General features: G+C 43.2%; 1 protein-coding gene across 1 annotated transcript in view; it reads right to left on the reverse strand.

Annotated features, from left to right (window-relative positions):
• CPSF1 (cleavage and polyadenylation specific factor 1) overlaps positions 1-18,500 on the reverse strand; it is a 2,236,766-nt gene that overhangs the window by 172,764 nt on the left and 2,045,502 nt on the right. Inside the window, exons 33-34 of the mRNA XM_044069873.1 lie at positions 14,953-15,019; positions 2,507-2,554 (exon numbers count right to left, since the gene is read on the reverse strand). Of these exons, the coding sequence (XP_043925808.1) occupies positions 2,507-2,554; positions 14,953-15,019 (115 nt within the window). The remainder of the gene's footprint in view (positions 1-2,506; positions 2,555-14,952; positions 15,020-18,500) is intronic.

An 18,500-nucleotide genomic window follows, 5' to 3' on the forward strand; every position in this document is an offset into this window, starting at 1 on the left:
ATTTAATAGTGCTCACCTCCAAATAGAGCAGGGTTGTACACAACTCCAGTGCAAATTTCTGTCTACCTATCCAGTCATCAAGGCTACCCTTAAAGTAGTACTTTGTATTTAATAACTCTGTATCACAGGCCCCATTGCTGCTGCCTTACATTATGCATCAACAGCACCATACCTATATTTTCTGGAGTGTTTGGCAACCTCTGCAGAGGGGTCATACAACTCAAGGTTGTTTCAGATCCTTGTCTGAAATATTAAATACCTTAGCCCTTATAATTTCCAGAAGGGAATTCTAGTGAATAAACATACTAGTCCGGCAATTTTAGGTTATGAACGACAAGGTAGAAAAAGTTTATATTTTTTCCCCAAATCTGTCAAGTATTATACTTGCAGACATATGCCTCTGTGAAACAGCTTAGTTTATCAGGTGCAGGACAGCTGGGTGTTCTAAGGGCCAGATTACAAACATCTGGGATTTTACTTACTTATCTTGTCCCAGTCCTTTTAAATGAATCACTATCTCTGTTTTAGGGATACGAAATGGAATCCTCCTTTAGTGGTCCTTGAAGTTTCAAATGTTTATAGGGGCGTCGATCACAACCCTGGCAATGGTATATGTATTAAATTAGAATTTTTAATTCAGGCTGCTGAACTTTTTTAGTTGTATGTGATAATCAAGTCTCTTGCAGTTAGTTGCAATACTTGTTATTATAAAATTATTAGCTGCATGCAGTGAAATACTTTAAATAAATGAACACCTACATTGTCCCTGCACATTTTCACTCCAAAAGGTGACTTCAGACAGGAAGCATTAAAATGTAGTTACAGAACTCACTTCTTCAGTGGAAGATGCATACAAAAGCGTCAGATATAATGGAGTAAATCCCTAATATTCTCAAACAAATGATTTTCAAATTAATAATATATGAAAAGGTTACAACATTGCATTTAATATACAAAATTCCATATAACTTACAAAAGTTCAACACTTTAAGTTCATAGGCTCATAAGTAGTTAAGTTACTAGGCATGTGGTCTATAGAACCACTGAAGAGCCCAGTTTCCCAGAGTGAAACAGCAGGAAATGGATGCTGATGGACTCAAACCCTGGACTACTGGAAGTAACTTAAGAGACCCCTGCCTTAATCCTCTGTGCTAAATGCCAGACACATTATAACATACTGGTAAATATTCATACACTGGAACTCATTTGATGAGCTACTGAAATGCTCTTGATTCCACTTCCTTCCTTTCCCCAAAGTTTACCATTGGCATAGAACATAAAAATGTACAATGAATACGAATGTTAGATTTTGAGATTAAGCTACTCCACGATACCTCAGTCTTCATGAAAAAATATACAAGTTAAGTATGTTGAAAGTTCTATTACAAAATATTTAGGGTTATACCTCTCTATCTCCCAAATTCACATTTACTGCTTACTGTCCAAGGTTAATCACCCAAAATTGTTCCTTACCTTTTAAAAATCCATGCGGCCCTTGGACTGGCAAGAAAGTACTGTATACAATTATTTTAAGCCAAGGCATAAAAAGCATATGCTTCTTTTTTAATTCGCTCACTATCCCCCTACACACACAATTTTGCTGCTTTAGATTGTGCCTTCCACTTGACTGTCCCCAGGGTGAGCCTAGCCAAAGTGTGGAGAGTATTACACATTGTGCTCCAGGCCTAGCCTAAACAACTGACATTTACTTCCTTATGTGGCATCTGCTTGCCACAATCAACATAACTGTTCTTCTTGGCATACACTTTTAACTTCAGAATCACTATAGGACATTCACAGTACTAACACAAAGCCAAGTCACAAAATGTTTCCCTGGACTGGTACTTATCCTTCTCCGGAAGTAGGCTGAATCAACAGACTGATGACTATTACACAGCATGGTACCATATCAGAGACTGTATCAAGAAAGATCAAAAGATGACATCGGCTGATACTACGCTTACACGGTCAACATCCTGACATATTGGTAGGAAGAAGTCAGCTGAAATCACTAGGGGAAGGTGGAAATTAGGCCACCTTGGAATACCAGCAGGCAAGATTTCCAAGTGGTGAGGACTGCAGCAGTTAATTGTATGATGAACATCCAAATTACTTATTATTTAAAAATTCATACACCCTTGACCCTTCACAATTATTTTTACATTAAAGCTTAAAATTTGTATGCTACCTTATAATTCTCTCAGTCCCTTTCCCCCTACAACTTTGCTGTTCTTTTTTAAAGCGGATAAATGCTAGATTTTATACATGCTAAATCAGGAATGAGGAGTGCATTTAAGCAAAAGCTGGGGAACAGAGAACTGAATGTAAGGATGACAATGTAAACCTATCCCATGTCATTCAACAGACAAATCAGAGGCTGTTAACTCTAACTCGTCATGACTCTCAAAGTAAAAAATATTCAGCTCGTGCAGTGCTCCCTCAGTCCCTCTTATTCTTTCATAAGCTATGCTGGAGGCACTAGATGCTGAAAAAATGTGACTCTTACCTTCTGGCAAGTACATGTAAACAATGAGGTTCTTGTCTCGATCAGATACTGAAAGACAAAATAATAAACATATATGAGAAGTAGTCTATACCACAAATGTAAAACCAGTCATCAATCAACTCAGAAAAAATCACTCCGTAACCTATTGCTACTATGAAAGCAGCATCACTTATACCAATAGCCTGCATGAATGGGGTACCAAACGGATAAATCAGTCTAACTGTGGGAGGGTGGCTTAATGGCTAAGGTGTTTGTCTTATAAACACAAGGTGCAGGGTTTGAGTCTCACAAGGGATAATTGGCTAGGCTTAAAATGGCTTGCAAGGGCAGTTAGCTTAGTACTAAACTATGAACCTATGAACAAGTTCCACCTCCTCTGTATTACCAGATTGCTACGTATCACCTTTCCTTTTTTTCTGAAAAGGCACATCTCCTGCTATTCTTCCACTAAAAAGTAGCTTTTCCATACAGCTAAGAGTCCTGAAATGTCCCCAAAAAGTAGACAAAACTAGTACAGTACAATCAGGAATAAGTAAGTTTAAAGAAAGTGATTATGACAGCAAAAAAGAGTGTATGACCCACCTAGTCTGCCATTATTTGATGAATAAGCTGCAGGACCTACTTATTTAACAGCTTAACCCCACTTCTCATAATGATAGATTCATACTTACTCCATGCATTCTAAAATTCAGTCCAAGTGTTTTTGTTCATAAAAGTGATATTGATTTCTACTGAGATATCAAATAAAATGTATAAAACACAAATATGTTTGAAAGATCACAAACAAAATGTACTTTCTACATGCAAAACATGAGTAAACAAATCCAACTAAGCTATAATCAACAAAAGTTCCATAAACTAAAGACAGGAAAAAAGAAAAGACAATAACACGCTATCTAAATACAGTAAATAAAATGTAATTGCCTAAATAGTAAATTATTAAAATATGGTCTATAAGTCAGATCTCTCAATTACTTGATATTATTTTCATTTTGTTTTATTTAACACTTGTTTTACCAGGAAAGTTTGACAGGGACAAAGCCCATTTTCAGCAGAGGCTCAGGGAGAAATGCTCCAGACACATGTCTTTGGACTGTGGGAAGAAACCGGAGCACCAAGAGGAAACCCACACAAATGCAGGGGGGACATGCAGACTCCACACAGAAGGCACCCCAGTTGAGAATTGAACCAGAGAACCTCTTGCTGTGAGGCAACAATGCTAACCGCTGCACCACTGCACCAAATTCCCAGTTTACACTAAAATGCATTTAAAATTACAAACGCATACTTTAATTCACAAAACTATATTCATGTCTTTCATATAATTTAAAACTTGTCAAATGAAAGAGTATGTTCATTATAATTTTTCATTATTTTCCTTGTCACGGCCAATATGACACTGTCGAAAACAAAGGTTTTTTTTCAACTTTTATACACTGGTTATGGAAGCATCAAACAGCAAATATTTCTATATATAAAAATTGATATGACTACAATCACTGACGAAATGACTGCATATCATGATAAATTTAATGGAAAATTCATATTCATACACATTGTTAACCTGTTTTCATGTTCTTAATAGGTTAACACAGTAATTATACATAAAGATTTCACTAACACTATATGGGGTATAAAAAAGCTTTATGAATAAATCTTCATGAAAATATTTTCCAAAACAGAGAAGTGTTGCATGCATTACATTTCAAAATAACAGACTCCTCATTAGTGTTTAAAGCAGGATTACTATCATGAAGCTTCAACAAAGGAGAGCAGTCATATTATTTAGCAACAGTTAACTAACAGTACTTAACAGAAGTTTATATAACATTAGCAAACAAGGCTTGGCAAGACAAATACTTGCAGAACAGTCAAAGTACCACCTCAGAATAATGCTCAAAATTAGAATAAGGTGTGTGTCTAGTATCACAAAGGTTCATAGGTAGGTACTAGGCTATTGGCCCAAGGGCTTAAGTAAGCCTAGCCAACAAGTTTCCCTGGCTTACGCCACCCAAGAAAGTTATTTTCCTGTTCCCCTGTCGAGCAGAGCCACAGAAGTGATCCCCGGGGTGTATTTTCTATTACCCACCCACTCATCAAGATTTTTCTTGAAGAGTGCTAATGAGGAACTTTGCTTGACACAGATGAGTAGCTTGCTCCAGAGTATGGGAAGTCTCTTGGACAGGAATCTATCCCTCCAGCATGTCCTATTTATTGTGGTGAGAAGGTTTAGGTCCCTAGAGTGTGTAGCTCGGAGGGACTTGGATTTCTTTAGGTGCAGCATGTCCAACGGCTCTGGGTCTGACATAGCTTTATATGTTAGGCAGAGATCACCTCGGAGTAGGCGATATGCTACGGAGTAAAGCTGGAGTTTTTTCAGATGGTCAGTGTAGGGCATCTGTTTGAGGCCAGTAATCCTCTTTGTGAGGTACTTCTGTGGCCTTTCCAGCTCCTGCAGATGTCTTGTGAGGTACATTCCAAAAGGGGCATTGTACTTTATAATGGGTGTAATGAGTGTCGAGTAAAGGGGAACAATGACCTCTTTTTTCCTGGATGAAAACCCTTTTGTGATGAGGTGTGCCACATAGAAAGATTTCCTGACTACTGTGGCGATGTGATTATCAAAGGACATACTACTGTCCACCTGGGTCCCAAGGTCTCATCACACATTTGGCGTTAAGTAGACTACCGCCTATGTGGTACTTCATGGGTACAGAGTTTTTACCAAAGGGGATGACAATGCATTTTTTGGCATTGAGCTTGAGGCCATGGCTCTGACACCAGGCATCTGTCTCATCATTTGGGGACTCGACTATGGCTCCTAGTTTGCAGTCATCTGCAAACTTCGTTAGCCAAAGGCCTTCTGTGTTAGCCTGTACTTCAGAGAAGTAGATACCAAACAGGAGAGGTCCCAGGACTGAACCCTGTGGTACTTCACTTGTCACTGGTTTGAAGTCAGATTTGGAGTCTGCAACTTTTACAGTGTGGGTTCCATCAGTGAGCCAGTTGGCAAACCATCTTGTGACATAAGGATTTATACCTAGTTTAGTGAGTTAATCTATAATTCCAGAATGGGGGATGGTGTCGAAAGCCTTGGCGAGGTCAAGATAGGTTGTGTGAACCACCTTACCCTCATCTACAGATTTGGTGACTGCCTCAAAGAAGTTGATCAGGTTCAGGAGGCATGATCTGCCTTTCACAAACCCAAACTGGGTGGGATCCAGAGTTCTGAGATTACCAATGTCCTTGTTTATGAGTTCCATGATGATACGTTCCATGGCCTTACAGACCAGGCTAATAGGGTGATAGTTCCCAGGAACAGTGGTGGCTCCCCCTTTGTGGAGTGGGATAACTGTTGCTGTGCGCCACTCAGTGGGCACAAAGCCTGATGTAAGGCTATGAATGAACATGGTGCTTAGGTGGGGAGTCAGTTCGTTCTGGAGTTTAGGTAAAATGCAGCCTGGGGTATTGTCCGGTCCCACGAATGCTGTGTTTTTGGCTTTAGAGAATGCAGCTTTTACCTGCGTAGTTGTGATTACAGGGACTCTGTATTCTTCCTGTATAGATATTGGAGCTTTAGGGGGTGAGAGGGGGGGTTAAGTTAGCACTGAACCTATCTGCCAAAATGCTGTCTGTATCAGTTGGTTCTGTAATTTTTGTGCCGTTGAGCTGTAACTCAGAGCAGATCTGGGTGTTGCCATTGAGAATCCTGACATAGCTATAGAATGCTTTGTGGTTGTCCTTAGAATCAGTGGCGATTAAAAAATTGCTACAAGTTGCATTTCTAGACAATCCCCACTTTCAATGTTGAGCTTAAAAAGAAGTTATGTACTCACCATAATGTTCCATCTGAGTAGTTAGACTTCATTTGATAGCAACCTGTGGGTTCCGGATCTGAGCCGGCAGCTTACCAAGTAAAGATCTGAGTTCCAAGCTCCTCCCCCTTACATACTACACTGCAACCTCCTTCCAATCCTCAGATCGAGTTTGCCACCCATTGTATGACACACAACAACCTAAGATACAAAAACCAGACCCGAACACATACACCAGGCTCGTCAAACTCAGGACATCGAGCCCAGAGAAATAAACTACCAAGGTCAGGGGGAAGGAGGGAGGGAAGGTTGCTGACAAATGAAGTCTAACTACTCAGATGGAAAGTTATGGTGAGTACATAACTTCTTTATCTGAAATAGTTAACTTCATTTGATCATCAACCTCTGGGACAAAGTCCCCAGCTACCCGAAATCTTGGGAGGCTCTTAAGGAAGGATATTCCAGAGCACTGCAGAGCCAGTGGAAGCCCTTCCTCTAGACACCATATCCAGCTTATAATGAGTAATAAAAGTGTGAGAGGAAGCCCAGGTACCTGCTGAACAAATATCATTCAGGGACACTCTAGATCTGAATGCAGCAGAAGTAGCCATAGAACGGGTAGAATAAGCATGAATCTCTTCTGGTTCTGGTAATCCAAGTTCTTTATATGCTTGTAAAATACAAAGCGAAATCCATTTAGCGAGAGTCACCTTCGAAACTGGTTTCCCTAAAAAGGGTTTAGCAAAGGAAACAAAAAGCTGATCAGATTTACGGAAAGGTTTGGACCTATATAAGTAAAAACGTAACTGCCTGTGAACATCCAGCAAATGACATTTGTATTCCCCTTTATTCTGAAAATTAGGGAAAAATACAGGCAAAGTAATAGACTGATTAATGTTTGACTCCGAAGCAACTTTAGGAAGAAAAGACGGGTTAATCCTGAGAGACACCCTATCCTTATGAAAAACTAGGTATGGGGGTTTCATACATAGTGCTTGATGCTCTGACACTCTCCTGGCAGAAGTGATAGCTACCAGGAAGGCTGTCTTCCACGACAAAAATTTCAAGTCAACTGATGCTGCGAGCTCGAACGGGGGCACAACCAAGGCTTGAAGAATCAATGTCAAATCCCATGGAGGGGAAGGATTTTTGATAGGAGGTCTCAGAAAAAAAGTACCTTTAATAAAGGTCCTGCAAATTCTGGCAGCAGCTAGAGAACCTGAATTTTCCCCAACGTAAAAATGGGATACAGCTGCCAGCTGGGACTTTCACTGTGGAAGAACTGGCCCCCTGCTGGAAAATATGAAACAAAAAGTCTAACACCGCTGAAACTGGAGCAGTAAAAGGATCCAGATTTCTCTGCGAAGCCCAAATGGAAAAACGTTTCCATTTACTACTGTACACTTTTCTGGAAGAGGACTTGTGTGCCGCTACCAGAATGGATTTATCTGGGGGAAGAGATACCAGGAGTCCTGGCAACTAATGGAACTGCAGCAACCAAGCTGTGAGCTTGAGGCTGTCCAGATTCGGAGGAGGAATTCCTGAGGGATGACGAATGAGATCCGGAATGGGATCCAAAATCCAGGGTGGAGCTAGAAGATGAGACCGTAGGCAAGGGAACCAAACTTGACGAGGCCAGACTAGGACTATGAGATTAACCTTTCTCCCCAACCAACGAGCTTTCTGTAAGAATTTTGTCATGAGAGGAAGTGGGGGATACGCATAAAAAAGACCAGGTGGCCAAGCATGAACAAGAACGTCTCTGGGGACTTCCCCCGTAGGGGGAATCAGAGCGAAAATCTCACTGCACTTTGCTTTGGAAAGCAATGCAAAGAGATCGCAGCAAGGCTGACCCCACCTGAGGAAGATCTGTTACGCTACATAAGGGTCCAGAGACCACTCGTAAGGTGAAAGGATAGTCCTGCTCAATTTGTCTGCCAAAATGTTGGATGTGTGTTGCTATCAGAAAACAGTTGGTGGAGATCGCCCAACCCACACTCTCATGGCCTCTCGACAAAGTGGATAGGACCTGGTTCCCCCCTGTTTGTTGATGCACCACACCACTGGCATATTGTCTAACTGGATCGCAACAGTTCCCAGAGGAAGAGAGGTATGAAGGGCCTGCAACGCTAAAAGGACTACTCTCATCTCTAGAACACTGATATGCAGAACGGTCTCACTTGGGGTCCACGTGCCTTGGACAATCCTGCCCGAGCAATGCCCCCCCCACCCTAAGCGTGAGGCGTCCGTGGTCACCGTGGCTTGGGGCAGAGGTGTAACAAAGGGGCGTTCTTCTTGCAGATCCTGGGACTAAAGCCACCAAGTCAGAGAAGCTTTGCACACTTTGCTTAGAGGAATCGGAAAGTCTAGAGACTGATAAAGTAGAGACCAGTGAACTTGTAACGTCCACTGTAACACTCTCATATGCAGATGTGCACAAGGAACCAAATTTATAGCTGCTGCCATGGATCCTAGGGCTCTCAGGACTAACTCTGCTGGGGATGCAGGAGTCTGGAGAAGCGCAAGACATGAAGGGCCAGACTGCAAAGTCTGTCCGGGGTCAAAAATATCCTGGCTTAAAGAGAATCTATTCTTGCCCATATGAAGTCTAGAATTTGAACAGGTTGAAGAGAAGACTTCTTGAGGTTTATTGTGCTACCTAGCCGATTCAACAACTGAAAAAAAAGGTTTCTGGATAGTACAAGTTGATGCCTGGTGGGGACGGTGAGAAGCCAGTCGTCTAGGTACGGGAAGATCTGAATGCCCTGAAGCCTTAGGTGGGCCGCTACAACTGCCATGACCTTGGTAAACACCCTGGGGGCTGTGGTGAGACCGAAGGGTAGGACCCTGAACTGGTAGTGACTGGCTCCTAGCCAAAATCACAGAAACCTCCTGGATTGCCTGTCCATCAGGATATGGTAGTATGCATACTTGAGGTCTAGTGAGCACATTCAGTCTTCCTCCTGCAAGAATGGCAGGATGGACTGTAAAGTAACCATCCAGAACTTCTCCTTGGCAATGGACAGGTTCATTGTGGATAGGTCGAGGATCGGCATTAAGTCCCCCCGTCTTTTTTGGCACCAAAAAGAACCTGGAATAGATGCCTGATCCAGACTGGTCTGGGGGCACTAGCTGGATCGCTCTTTTGTCTAGCAGCTTTTTTATTTCCAAAGCTGCCGCCTCCCTTTGAGCGGGTGGGACGTCCAGGAGGTGCCTTGTGGATAGGGGACTGTTTATGAAGGGAATAGAATAGCCTCTGGATATTATTCGAAGCACCCACCGATCTGACGTGATGGGACTCCCACTGGGCTAGGTGCCTCGAAAAATGCCCCCCCGACTGCCTCCAGATAGGAGCAGTTGGGCAATCCCTCAGGGCTGCTGTGTGGATCGGTCGGAAAAAGGTTCCCGTGACCCGAAGTTCTTCGGTCCCTCTCTGCCTCTGGGCCGGCGTCCACCCTGTCCCCCTCTGCCTCTAGGGGAGAAGGAGCCTGGAGCGTTCCGGGACTGCCGAGACTTCTGGAGCCACAACTTCTTCTGCCCTTGCTGGTTCCTGGAGAAGGACCTTTGAGGGTTGGAGAAGTGGATCCCGACAGCTGACAGCGTTTTCCCGTCCTTCTCGCTCTGGACTAGCATATCTCGGACAGTCTTCCCGAACAGGGTCGAACCGTCAAAAGGGGCATTAGCAAAGGATGTCTTGAAAGGTTCCGAAAAATTGCAAAGCTGGAGCCAGGCATGATGCCTCATGACAATGCCAGACCTGGCCGCCCTAACGGCTCCCTCAGTGGCATGAGAGAGTAGACGCATAGACGTATTCGAAACAGACTTGAGAGTGGCCATAAGAGCAGAGAATGACTGTTTGTTTATCCTCGACTGAAATGGACTCTGGGAGAGACTCCGCGTACTTTTTCACAAGGTCACGCTGAAGTCTAATTACGTGGGCCATGTAATTTAGCACCCTTATAGCAAAGGTAGCTGCAGCAAACGTTCGCTTTCCAATATGATCCGTCATCCTATACGCCTTGTCTGGAAGATGGACCGAGGAACTTTCCTGGGCCAATTCCTTTTTGGTGGCCACTGCCAACACCATGGCATCAACTGGGAAACCCTTACTCCAAGTGGGCTTGTCAGCAGGAGGGCTCAATACTTTGGCCGTTTGGGTATTGGCTCTACAGTGTCCAGTTCCTTCCAAGCTCTAGTGGTAATGAGGTCCACCAGAGGGTCAGCCGGGGGGGGACACCCAAGAGGTAGATGGGCCTGTGTTGAACGCCTCCAGAGGAAGGTTTTTGGGCAAACCAGCCCCCCTCTGGGAAGAATTTCCATTATGTCTCTGAAGGAGATGTCTTCGGGGAGTGATATGGGGGAACCTTCCCCTTCCTCCAAGTCGGTATCCTCAGTGAGGGACTCAGGGGAGTCCATGTGCCTCTTCTTGTACTGGCATTTGAGAGGGGCCTCCTTGGGGGGATTCTCCGGGGAAGGCTCACAAACAGTCTCATATTCCACAAGGGGAACCTTCTGGGGTGTATCAAACACAGGCTGTCCCTGGGAGGACTGGATGATGGAAGACAAACAGTTGTGAGGGAGCAGGAGCGGACTCTGAAGAAAGTGTGAGGGGTCTCGATCCTCCAGAGAGAACCCTCTGCACAATGTTGAAAGCCGAAGGGGAACTGGCTTCCCTGAAACTGGTGGGGCGGGTAGCTGTGCCCCTTGGATCCGACAAGGGGATTGGAGCCGAGGCCGGAACAGCCAGACCCAGAGGGATGGTATGCCCCGACCACAACGGGGCCGACGACACACATCACCTCGGATCCGACAGCTCGGATCTGACAGTGGATCCAACAGACTCGAGGGCATGGCTGGCATCGAGGTTGGAGGAATCATCAGCGTCGAACCCGTGACTCCGAGGCTCCTCGGATCCATGGACTCCGAAACCCGGGGGTGGATCGGAGAAGGAGCTATCGGGGCAAATGTCGCAGCCGAACTCCCCGCTCTGGCTGGGGGGGGGGAGCCAGCAACACTCCCATCTGCAATTGAGTTTGCAGGAACCTTATCATCCGGTCCATGTCAGCTTCAGAGAGGCTACTTGTGGATCTCAAGGACACCACCGACATCGGCTGGGAAGGCCGATGCGATGACGACCTCGAAGGAGGCCGAGCCTTCTCCTCCGGCTCCGGGGAGAATCATGGAGAATGGAGATGAAGGGAAGACAGCCTAGCAACTTTGTCTGGAGTAGAGATCACTTTAGCAGGGAGGGCCGACAGATCAGAGTCCGCTTGCCTCTTGCGACCCCTCTCCCTGTCTCTCTCTCTCTCTCCTTTTCTTTGTGTTTCTCCTTCCTGGCCTCTCTCTCACCCTGTTTGGAAGTGGGAGTGGGAGTCCTCAGACAGGGGAGGAGGGCAGGAAGCCTGAACAGCCACAGCCATGGCTGAGAAAGACGCTGCAGAAGAGGTGGCTGATTCAGCAGGCAAAAGACTCACCAGAATCAGCTTGGTCCTGCGATCCCACAGGGCCCGGGGGGGTTGAATGCTGCACATATCTTGCAGCCCAACATGAGGTGAGGAACCCCTAGACAAACCACATACAGAGTGTGACCATCGGCCAGCGACCATGGCCACACTCTGTGCAGTTAGAAAACGTCGGTTTCTGTGTCTCTGACATATTTCACCAACTAGTCTAACTAGCCAAGCACACACACATGCACGCCAAGGGCAGGAAGGGGAGAACTACACTGGGTGAAAGTTCTAAAACTTTCCTTCTTTACTACTTTTTTTTTTTTTTAAACGCAAAGCCTGAGGATAAAGTGAGAAAAGGGATTAACTATTTAAACACTCACACAAACCACACAGATCAAAAAATTTGCTAACAAACTAACTCTACCTGCCTGGAGCTCAAGAATCCCGTGCTGGTGAAGCCGCGGCAAACGATATTTGAGGATTGGAAGGAGGTTGCAGTGTAGTAAGTGGGAGGAGCTTGGATCTTTAGCTTGGTAAGCTGCCAGCTTGGATCCATATCGGATCCGAAACCCACAGGTTGATAATCAAATTAAGTTAACTACTTCAGATTTTGTATTTCAGCTAAGGCTAATAATTTTGAATTCCCCATAAAATAAACCAATAAATGAATTATTTCTCTTTCCATTATTCTCTTTTATTTTCATTTATCACATTAATAAATACAACTCATAAGAAAATGAAAAACAGCCAATATTTAATGGAAGGAATTTAAGAAATGTTTTAAAAAGTTTTTAAAAAAATACAGCTATCATGAATCTGTTGGGGAATCACGCATTAAGAACAGTATGCTAAAACCTAATATTTTATTATTAATCAAATGGATATGAGAATCATCCATGTTAAATTTGTTGTGCTGTTTTTGCAAAGAGACATGTAAATCTGTCAATGCAGCACCATGAGAATTATCAGTCCAACAAATGATTACCTTAAATGCAAGGGGATAGAACTCAGTTACTTGTTTTTACCTTACCTCTTCGATATGCCTGTATCACTGACGTATGAAGAGGATTCTTTAATAATGCAATTAAACATTTTTATTTGTCTAAAAATGTATATTTTAAGATTTACAAACACAAATGTATTCACAATTTCTATGAATGTACATGTACTAAGTTTTGACTACAAAACGGCCCTGGTTTGAAATATTTAAAACAAACAATCGGCATGGATAACTTCCCAGGATGCCACATAAACAGCTCAAAACATGACCTATCAAACCCACTTGAGCCACTTTTCAACTATAGGCTCAAAACAGACTTTGTGCCACAAGAATGGAAGACTGCAACAGTTATCCCACTTCACGAGGATGGACCGTAAACTGACTCTGAAAACTACAACCCTATTAATCTGACTCTAATATGCAAATGCCATGCAAAGAATTATCATGTAATTGTTTAACAAAGACATAGGCAACCTTCAGACAGTGGCCCCAACCTAGTTTGGCTTTGTCAAGGGAAGGTCATGCCTACTAAACCTGGTGGACTTCTTTGAGAAAGTCACAAAGGCAATGGATGAAAACAGTGCATACTGCCTACCTGGAACTGGGGACCTGGACCTGGCTAAGGCATTCAATACAATACCCCACTCAGATACAGTTCACAAGCTCACTGAACTGGGCATAAACCCCCCACATAACTCGCTGGATTGCCAGCTCTCTCATAAACAGTACCCAGGAAGTCAGGATTGGCGAGGTCACCTCCACTAAGAGACCGTTACCAGTAGGGTACCTCAGGCCTCCATGTTGGGACCACTCCTATTTGCCATCTACATCTCTGTGGTAAAGGCTAATGTCAAGGGTCTTAAGCTGACCAAGTTCACAGATGCCTGCAAATTGGAAGCATGATCCAAACATTTTACAAGATGGTCTAAAAATGACTAGTGCCAAAGTCAAAGATTAAAACTCGATGCCAAGAATTGCACTATAGCGCCTTTTGGAAAAACGGCCACACGCTAATTACTTCATTAATAAGATAACCCTAAGCACTGACCCAGTAGTCAAGGATATCAGCCTTTGACCAACATGTGGCCAAAGTAGTAAGGAAATCATTCTGTCACCCAACTTATAAGCAAGGGCATGGCATACAGGTCCAAGGAAGTCATAGTGCCACTTTATTTGGCCCTTATCAGACCTATCATTGATTACAATGTCCCCATCGGCATGTATATGACCAGACATATGCAATAGCTGGAATACTGACAAAAGTTCCTTACCAGGAGAATCAAGGATATAAACTCATTGTCCTATACAGACCACCTTAAAGCACTCTCTAGTCTGTCTCTTAAAGGTTAATAAGAGGTGAGATATGCCTGGCATACAAGGCAACCTCTGATACATCTCTGATGGACCTTTTGCACATCAGCAAAATGAACAGCATCAGAGCCACTAAATCCAACGATTTAAATTTTGTTTGCAGCATAAACAGGACACGTTTGCAAGACAGATATGCGTCACAGAAGATGTCCATGCTCTGGAACAGGTACTCAATTCATGTGAAGCAAAGTCCATCTCTAACTCTATTTAACTGTAACCTTGACAGACAGATGCAGATAGTAACTATGGCCAAATTAACACCACTCCCCTGATAACTTTACTTCCTTACTAAGATAACCCCTCCTAATACAGTAAATGCTCATGATGCATAGAGACACAATTGAGTTGGTTTGCACAATCAGGCTTATAAAAGCCCTGGTGGTCGTTAACCTAGTATATGTCTGTGGCCCTATGAACAAGAACACAGCTTGCAATTGTAAAAATAGCTGTGACTCTCTGTGGTGTCATCAGTCATGGAAGTAAACTATAAAACTACATTTTGATGACTATGATGTTATCTACAAAAAGGTAATAATGAATAAATAAAAAATAAGCAATAAACAATGAAAACTACATTTTGGCAACTATGGTGCTACCTGGAAAAATAAATGATTTTTTAATAGAAAATGTTAATAAAAATCATCTAGAATACACAGAAACTTGTCTTGTTTCTTTGCAGGCTACAATTTAGTATATAACAAAGTGGGTCCTCTCAGCTCAGCACTCAAAAAACAGAAAGACTATACCCACACCAACTGCCCTCCCATCAGTCACTCTACTAAGCTGATTGTAATTAAAAGTGTACTTTACCTAGAAATCCCAGTTGGGAGTTGTCCACCATAAACTCCACACTATAGACCTCCAGAGGTTTGGCATCCTGTAGAATACATATTAAAAATGTTAATAATATGCAGAAAATATGCCACTGATTGATATTTGACTGATGGGAAAAACTGATTATGTTACTGCTTTCTAAGACATTATTAATGACTATTCTGCAGGTAGAGTGCAGTTTTGAGTACTTACCTTAGCAAGTAAATGTTTGAATAAGATCATTAGTTAAAGCAGAAATATATTACATGTGGGATTTATACAGGGTGAACATTAGTCCCTAGCCCAACATTTATCATCTGTGGCAATCTGTAGTCACATGCAGGTTTAACTGTTGCCATTAAAAGAACACACAGTTAAAAAATGCGGTGCACTGGGCACATCTAGGGATAGATTCCATAAGACTTGCTCTTAGTGCATGTGACTTACTCTGATGTAAGCCTGCTTTACAGATAAGGCCTTACACTGAATTAGGTCACTTACACTATGAGCAAGTCTTTTGGAAACAGGCCCTTACTCTGTTTTTCTGTAGGCACAGAAGAAAACTAAAATCTTACCATAACAGTACATGTCCCTCTCTCCACTGTTGCAGTATTCTTTATAATATGGATTCCCTGCCAAGGGCAGCCTGATGTCTGGCCAGTGTACCAAAGCCTTTTGGTTACTAAAGGTATTCCATATCTCACACATATGCTCCCCACACACAGCGTAGGACATAAAGGTAATGTCCGGTCGTACCATCTTCAGAACTGAATATCCGCAGTAGGAATGACAGTCTAAGGAAAGAGATAGGTAACAAGCACATCCAGGAGGAGAAAAGGACCAGAGGGAGGAAGCAAATAGTTCAACACTGAAGATAAGGACATTGACTGTTATGGTACGATTTTACACATCTGTACTATGTTCTTTCATATCACTGTTACAATATTCTTTACAACAGGGAGAGTGTAAAAGCTCAGGGAGGAGGATGGGCCAGCACAGCCCTCCAGGAAGCTATGGAGAATGGCCCTGGAAAAAACAGCTCTGGCCGCAGAAATCACATCCAACTTATAGTGCTTCGTAAAGGTATGCAGAGAAGTCCAGATTCATGCCTCAAGAATAGAACTGGTATCCAAACCCTTGAAAAAAGCACCAGAAGAGGATAAAGCCCTAGTAGAAGGAGCTTTAAAAGAAGAAGGAAGGCTCTTTCCATGAAAAGAACAGCAAAAAGAAAAGCCTTTAGATATCCAAGAATAAATAGTTTGCTTGGAAACAGCCAAGCCTAAAGATCTAGGATGACAAGAAACAAAAAGCTGTTCAGATTTACAAAAAGTCTTAGTTTTAGCAAAATAGTAACATAGTTGTCTATGCAAATCCAAAGTGTGCAAAACCTTCTCACTAGCAGACTGTGGAGAAGGGAAAAAATGGGTAAATCAACAGAATAATAAAGACAAAACTCATTAAACCACTTTGGGCATAAAACAGGAATTAGTATGAAGAACATCCTCTCATTATGGAAAACTAAAAAAAGGGAAACCACCATAAGGGTTTGCAGTTAAGACACCCATCTGGCAGAAGTAAGGGCCAAAAGAAGAACAGTCTTCCAAGAACAATGCTGTAAGGAATTTAAAGAAGCAGCAGGCTCAAAAGGAGCCGGAGTCATTTTTTATAAAATAATATTAAGGTGCCAAGGAGGAGGGACAGGCTTCCTGGGAGGCCTAATGTGAAGGGCGCCTTTAACTGTCTGACCTCAAATCTAGAGGCTAAAGGAGGAGTCAAAGGTAGCTGACAAGTGGACCTTAACCGAAGAATATGCCAACCCAGCAATAAGCAATTCACACAAATAACCAAAGGAACATCCACAGAAAGCGGATCTAGGTTATGAGAAAGACACCAGACAGAAAACTTCTTCCATTTCGATAAGTAGGATTTCCTAGTAGTGGGTTTCTTGGCCTCCTGCAGGACCCAAAGCATGTCCTCAGAAAAAAGGTATTTGTAGGGGGATCAAAACCCTATCACCCACTATGTCAGTTGAAGAGTGGATAGTTGAGGATAGATGAGAGATCTCTTTTCTTATGTGAGCAAGTCTACCCTGTGAGGTAACTTGTGATGACAGCCCTTGGCAAGATGCATAAGAAGAGTGGACCAATGTTGTCTGGGTCAAAAGGGAGTCACCAAAAATATTTTGACAGAATCCTGTTTTATCTTCAACAGGACTTTTGGAATGAGAGGAAGGGGGGGGGGGCATGAAGAAACATCTCCTTGCAAGAAAAAGAGAGGACATCCATCTTCCAGGCCAGATGGGATGGGACTCTGGCACAAAACAAAGGAATCTTGCCTGTTCAGAGGGGAGGCAAACAGATCTACTTGAGGAGTATTCCACTGGTGGACAATGTCCAGAAACAAATCCATGTGAAGCATCCACTTCTGGGATAGTGTTATGGACCTGCTCAGAGAATCTGCAACTATGTTCTGATTTGAGGGAATGTAAACTGCCTGAAGGGTCACCTGTTACTGGATAGCTAGCTCCCAAACCTGAACAGCTAACCTGCATAACAGATAAGAACTTGTCACCCCCTTACTTGTTCACATATCACATCACCATGGCATTGTCTGCTAGAATCTTGAGAGGCCCTGGACGAAAAAGAGAAAGCCTGATAAGCCAGAAAAAGAGTCCTCATCACTGAAACTGATGTGGTCTTTCTTTTGTCAAAGCACTCAAAGGCCCTGAACCTTCAGAGGGCCAAAGGAGGTCCCCCATTCTAAGTACAAGACGTCTGTGAAAAGTTCCTGAGAACGGACAAGAGTTTGGAAAGGAAGCTCTGGTTTGAGGGACAGCTGATGAATCCACCAGTGAAGTCCCAGCTTGAAGCATGAAAGTAGGGGAATTAGAAATTCTAAAGGATGAGACTATTGAAGCCAGAGACTTATAAACCACTGAAGTTTTCTCATGTGGAACTTGACTAGTGGGAGCATAGGGATGGTGGAAGCCATGTCACCCAGAGCCCTCAGAAATTCTCTGGCTGTGATCAAACTGGAAGCAAAGCTCTCTCCACCCAATATTGTGCTAGACAGTCAAGAGAAGGTTAACACCTGCACTACACCTCAAGCAACACATAGCCCTTCTAAACTCACATCACTAACACCCACACATAGCAACACTAAATCCACATTTGCGGAGGCCTTTAACTGTAACCTGCCCAAGCAACAAGGACCTCCGAAGCTGAAACGCAAACAAACACCAATCACAACCAAAGTGTCACATAGCTCACAACACCAGTGTGCCACCCAGCAACAGCCCCTAAGGCAAGACAACGTACCTAACACTTTAGTCATAGGTGACTCTATAGTCAGGCACACTGATGTCCCACTCACCAGGCTGAACAAGGAGAAAATTACAGTGAGCTGCCTGTCGGGTGCCAGGAACTGCCACATAACTTATGCACTCAAGTCACACCACAACAAGTACAAATATGACTCTGTCATTGTCCATGTTGGAGTGAATGACTTGAGGCGTACCTCCCTGGACTACATGAAAAGAGACATGG

The sequence above is a fragment of the Protopterus annectens genome, chromosome 4.part0 (assembly GCF_019279795.1).
Source record: "Protopterus annectens isolate FY-2018-M chromosome 4.part0, PAN1.0, whole genome shotgun sequence".
NCBI lineage: Eukaryota > Metazoa > Chordata > Ceratodontiformes > Protopteridae > Protopterus > Protopterus annectens.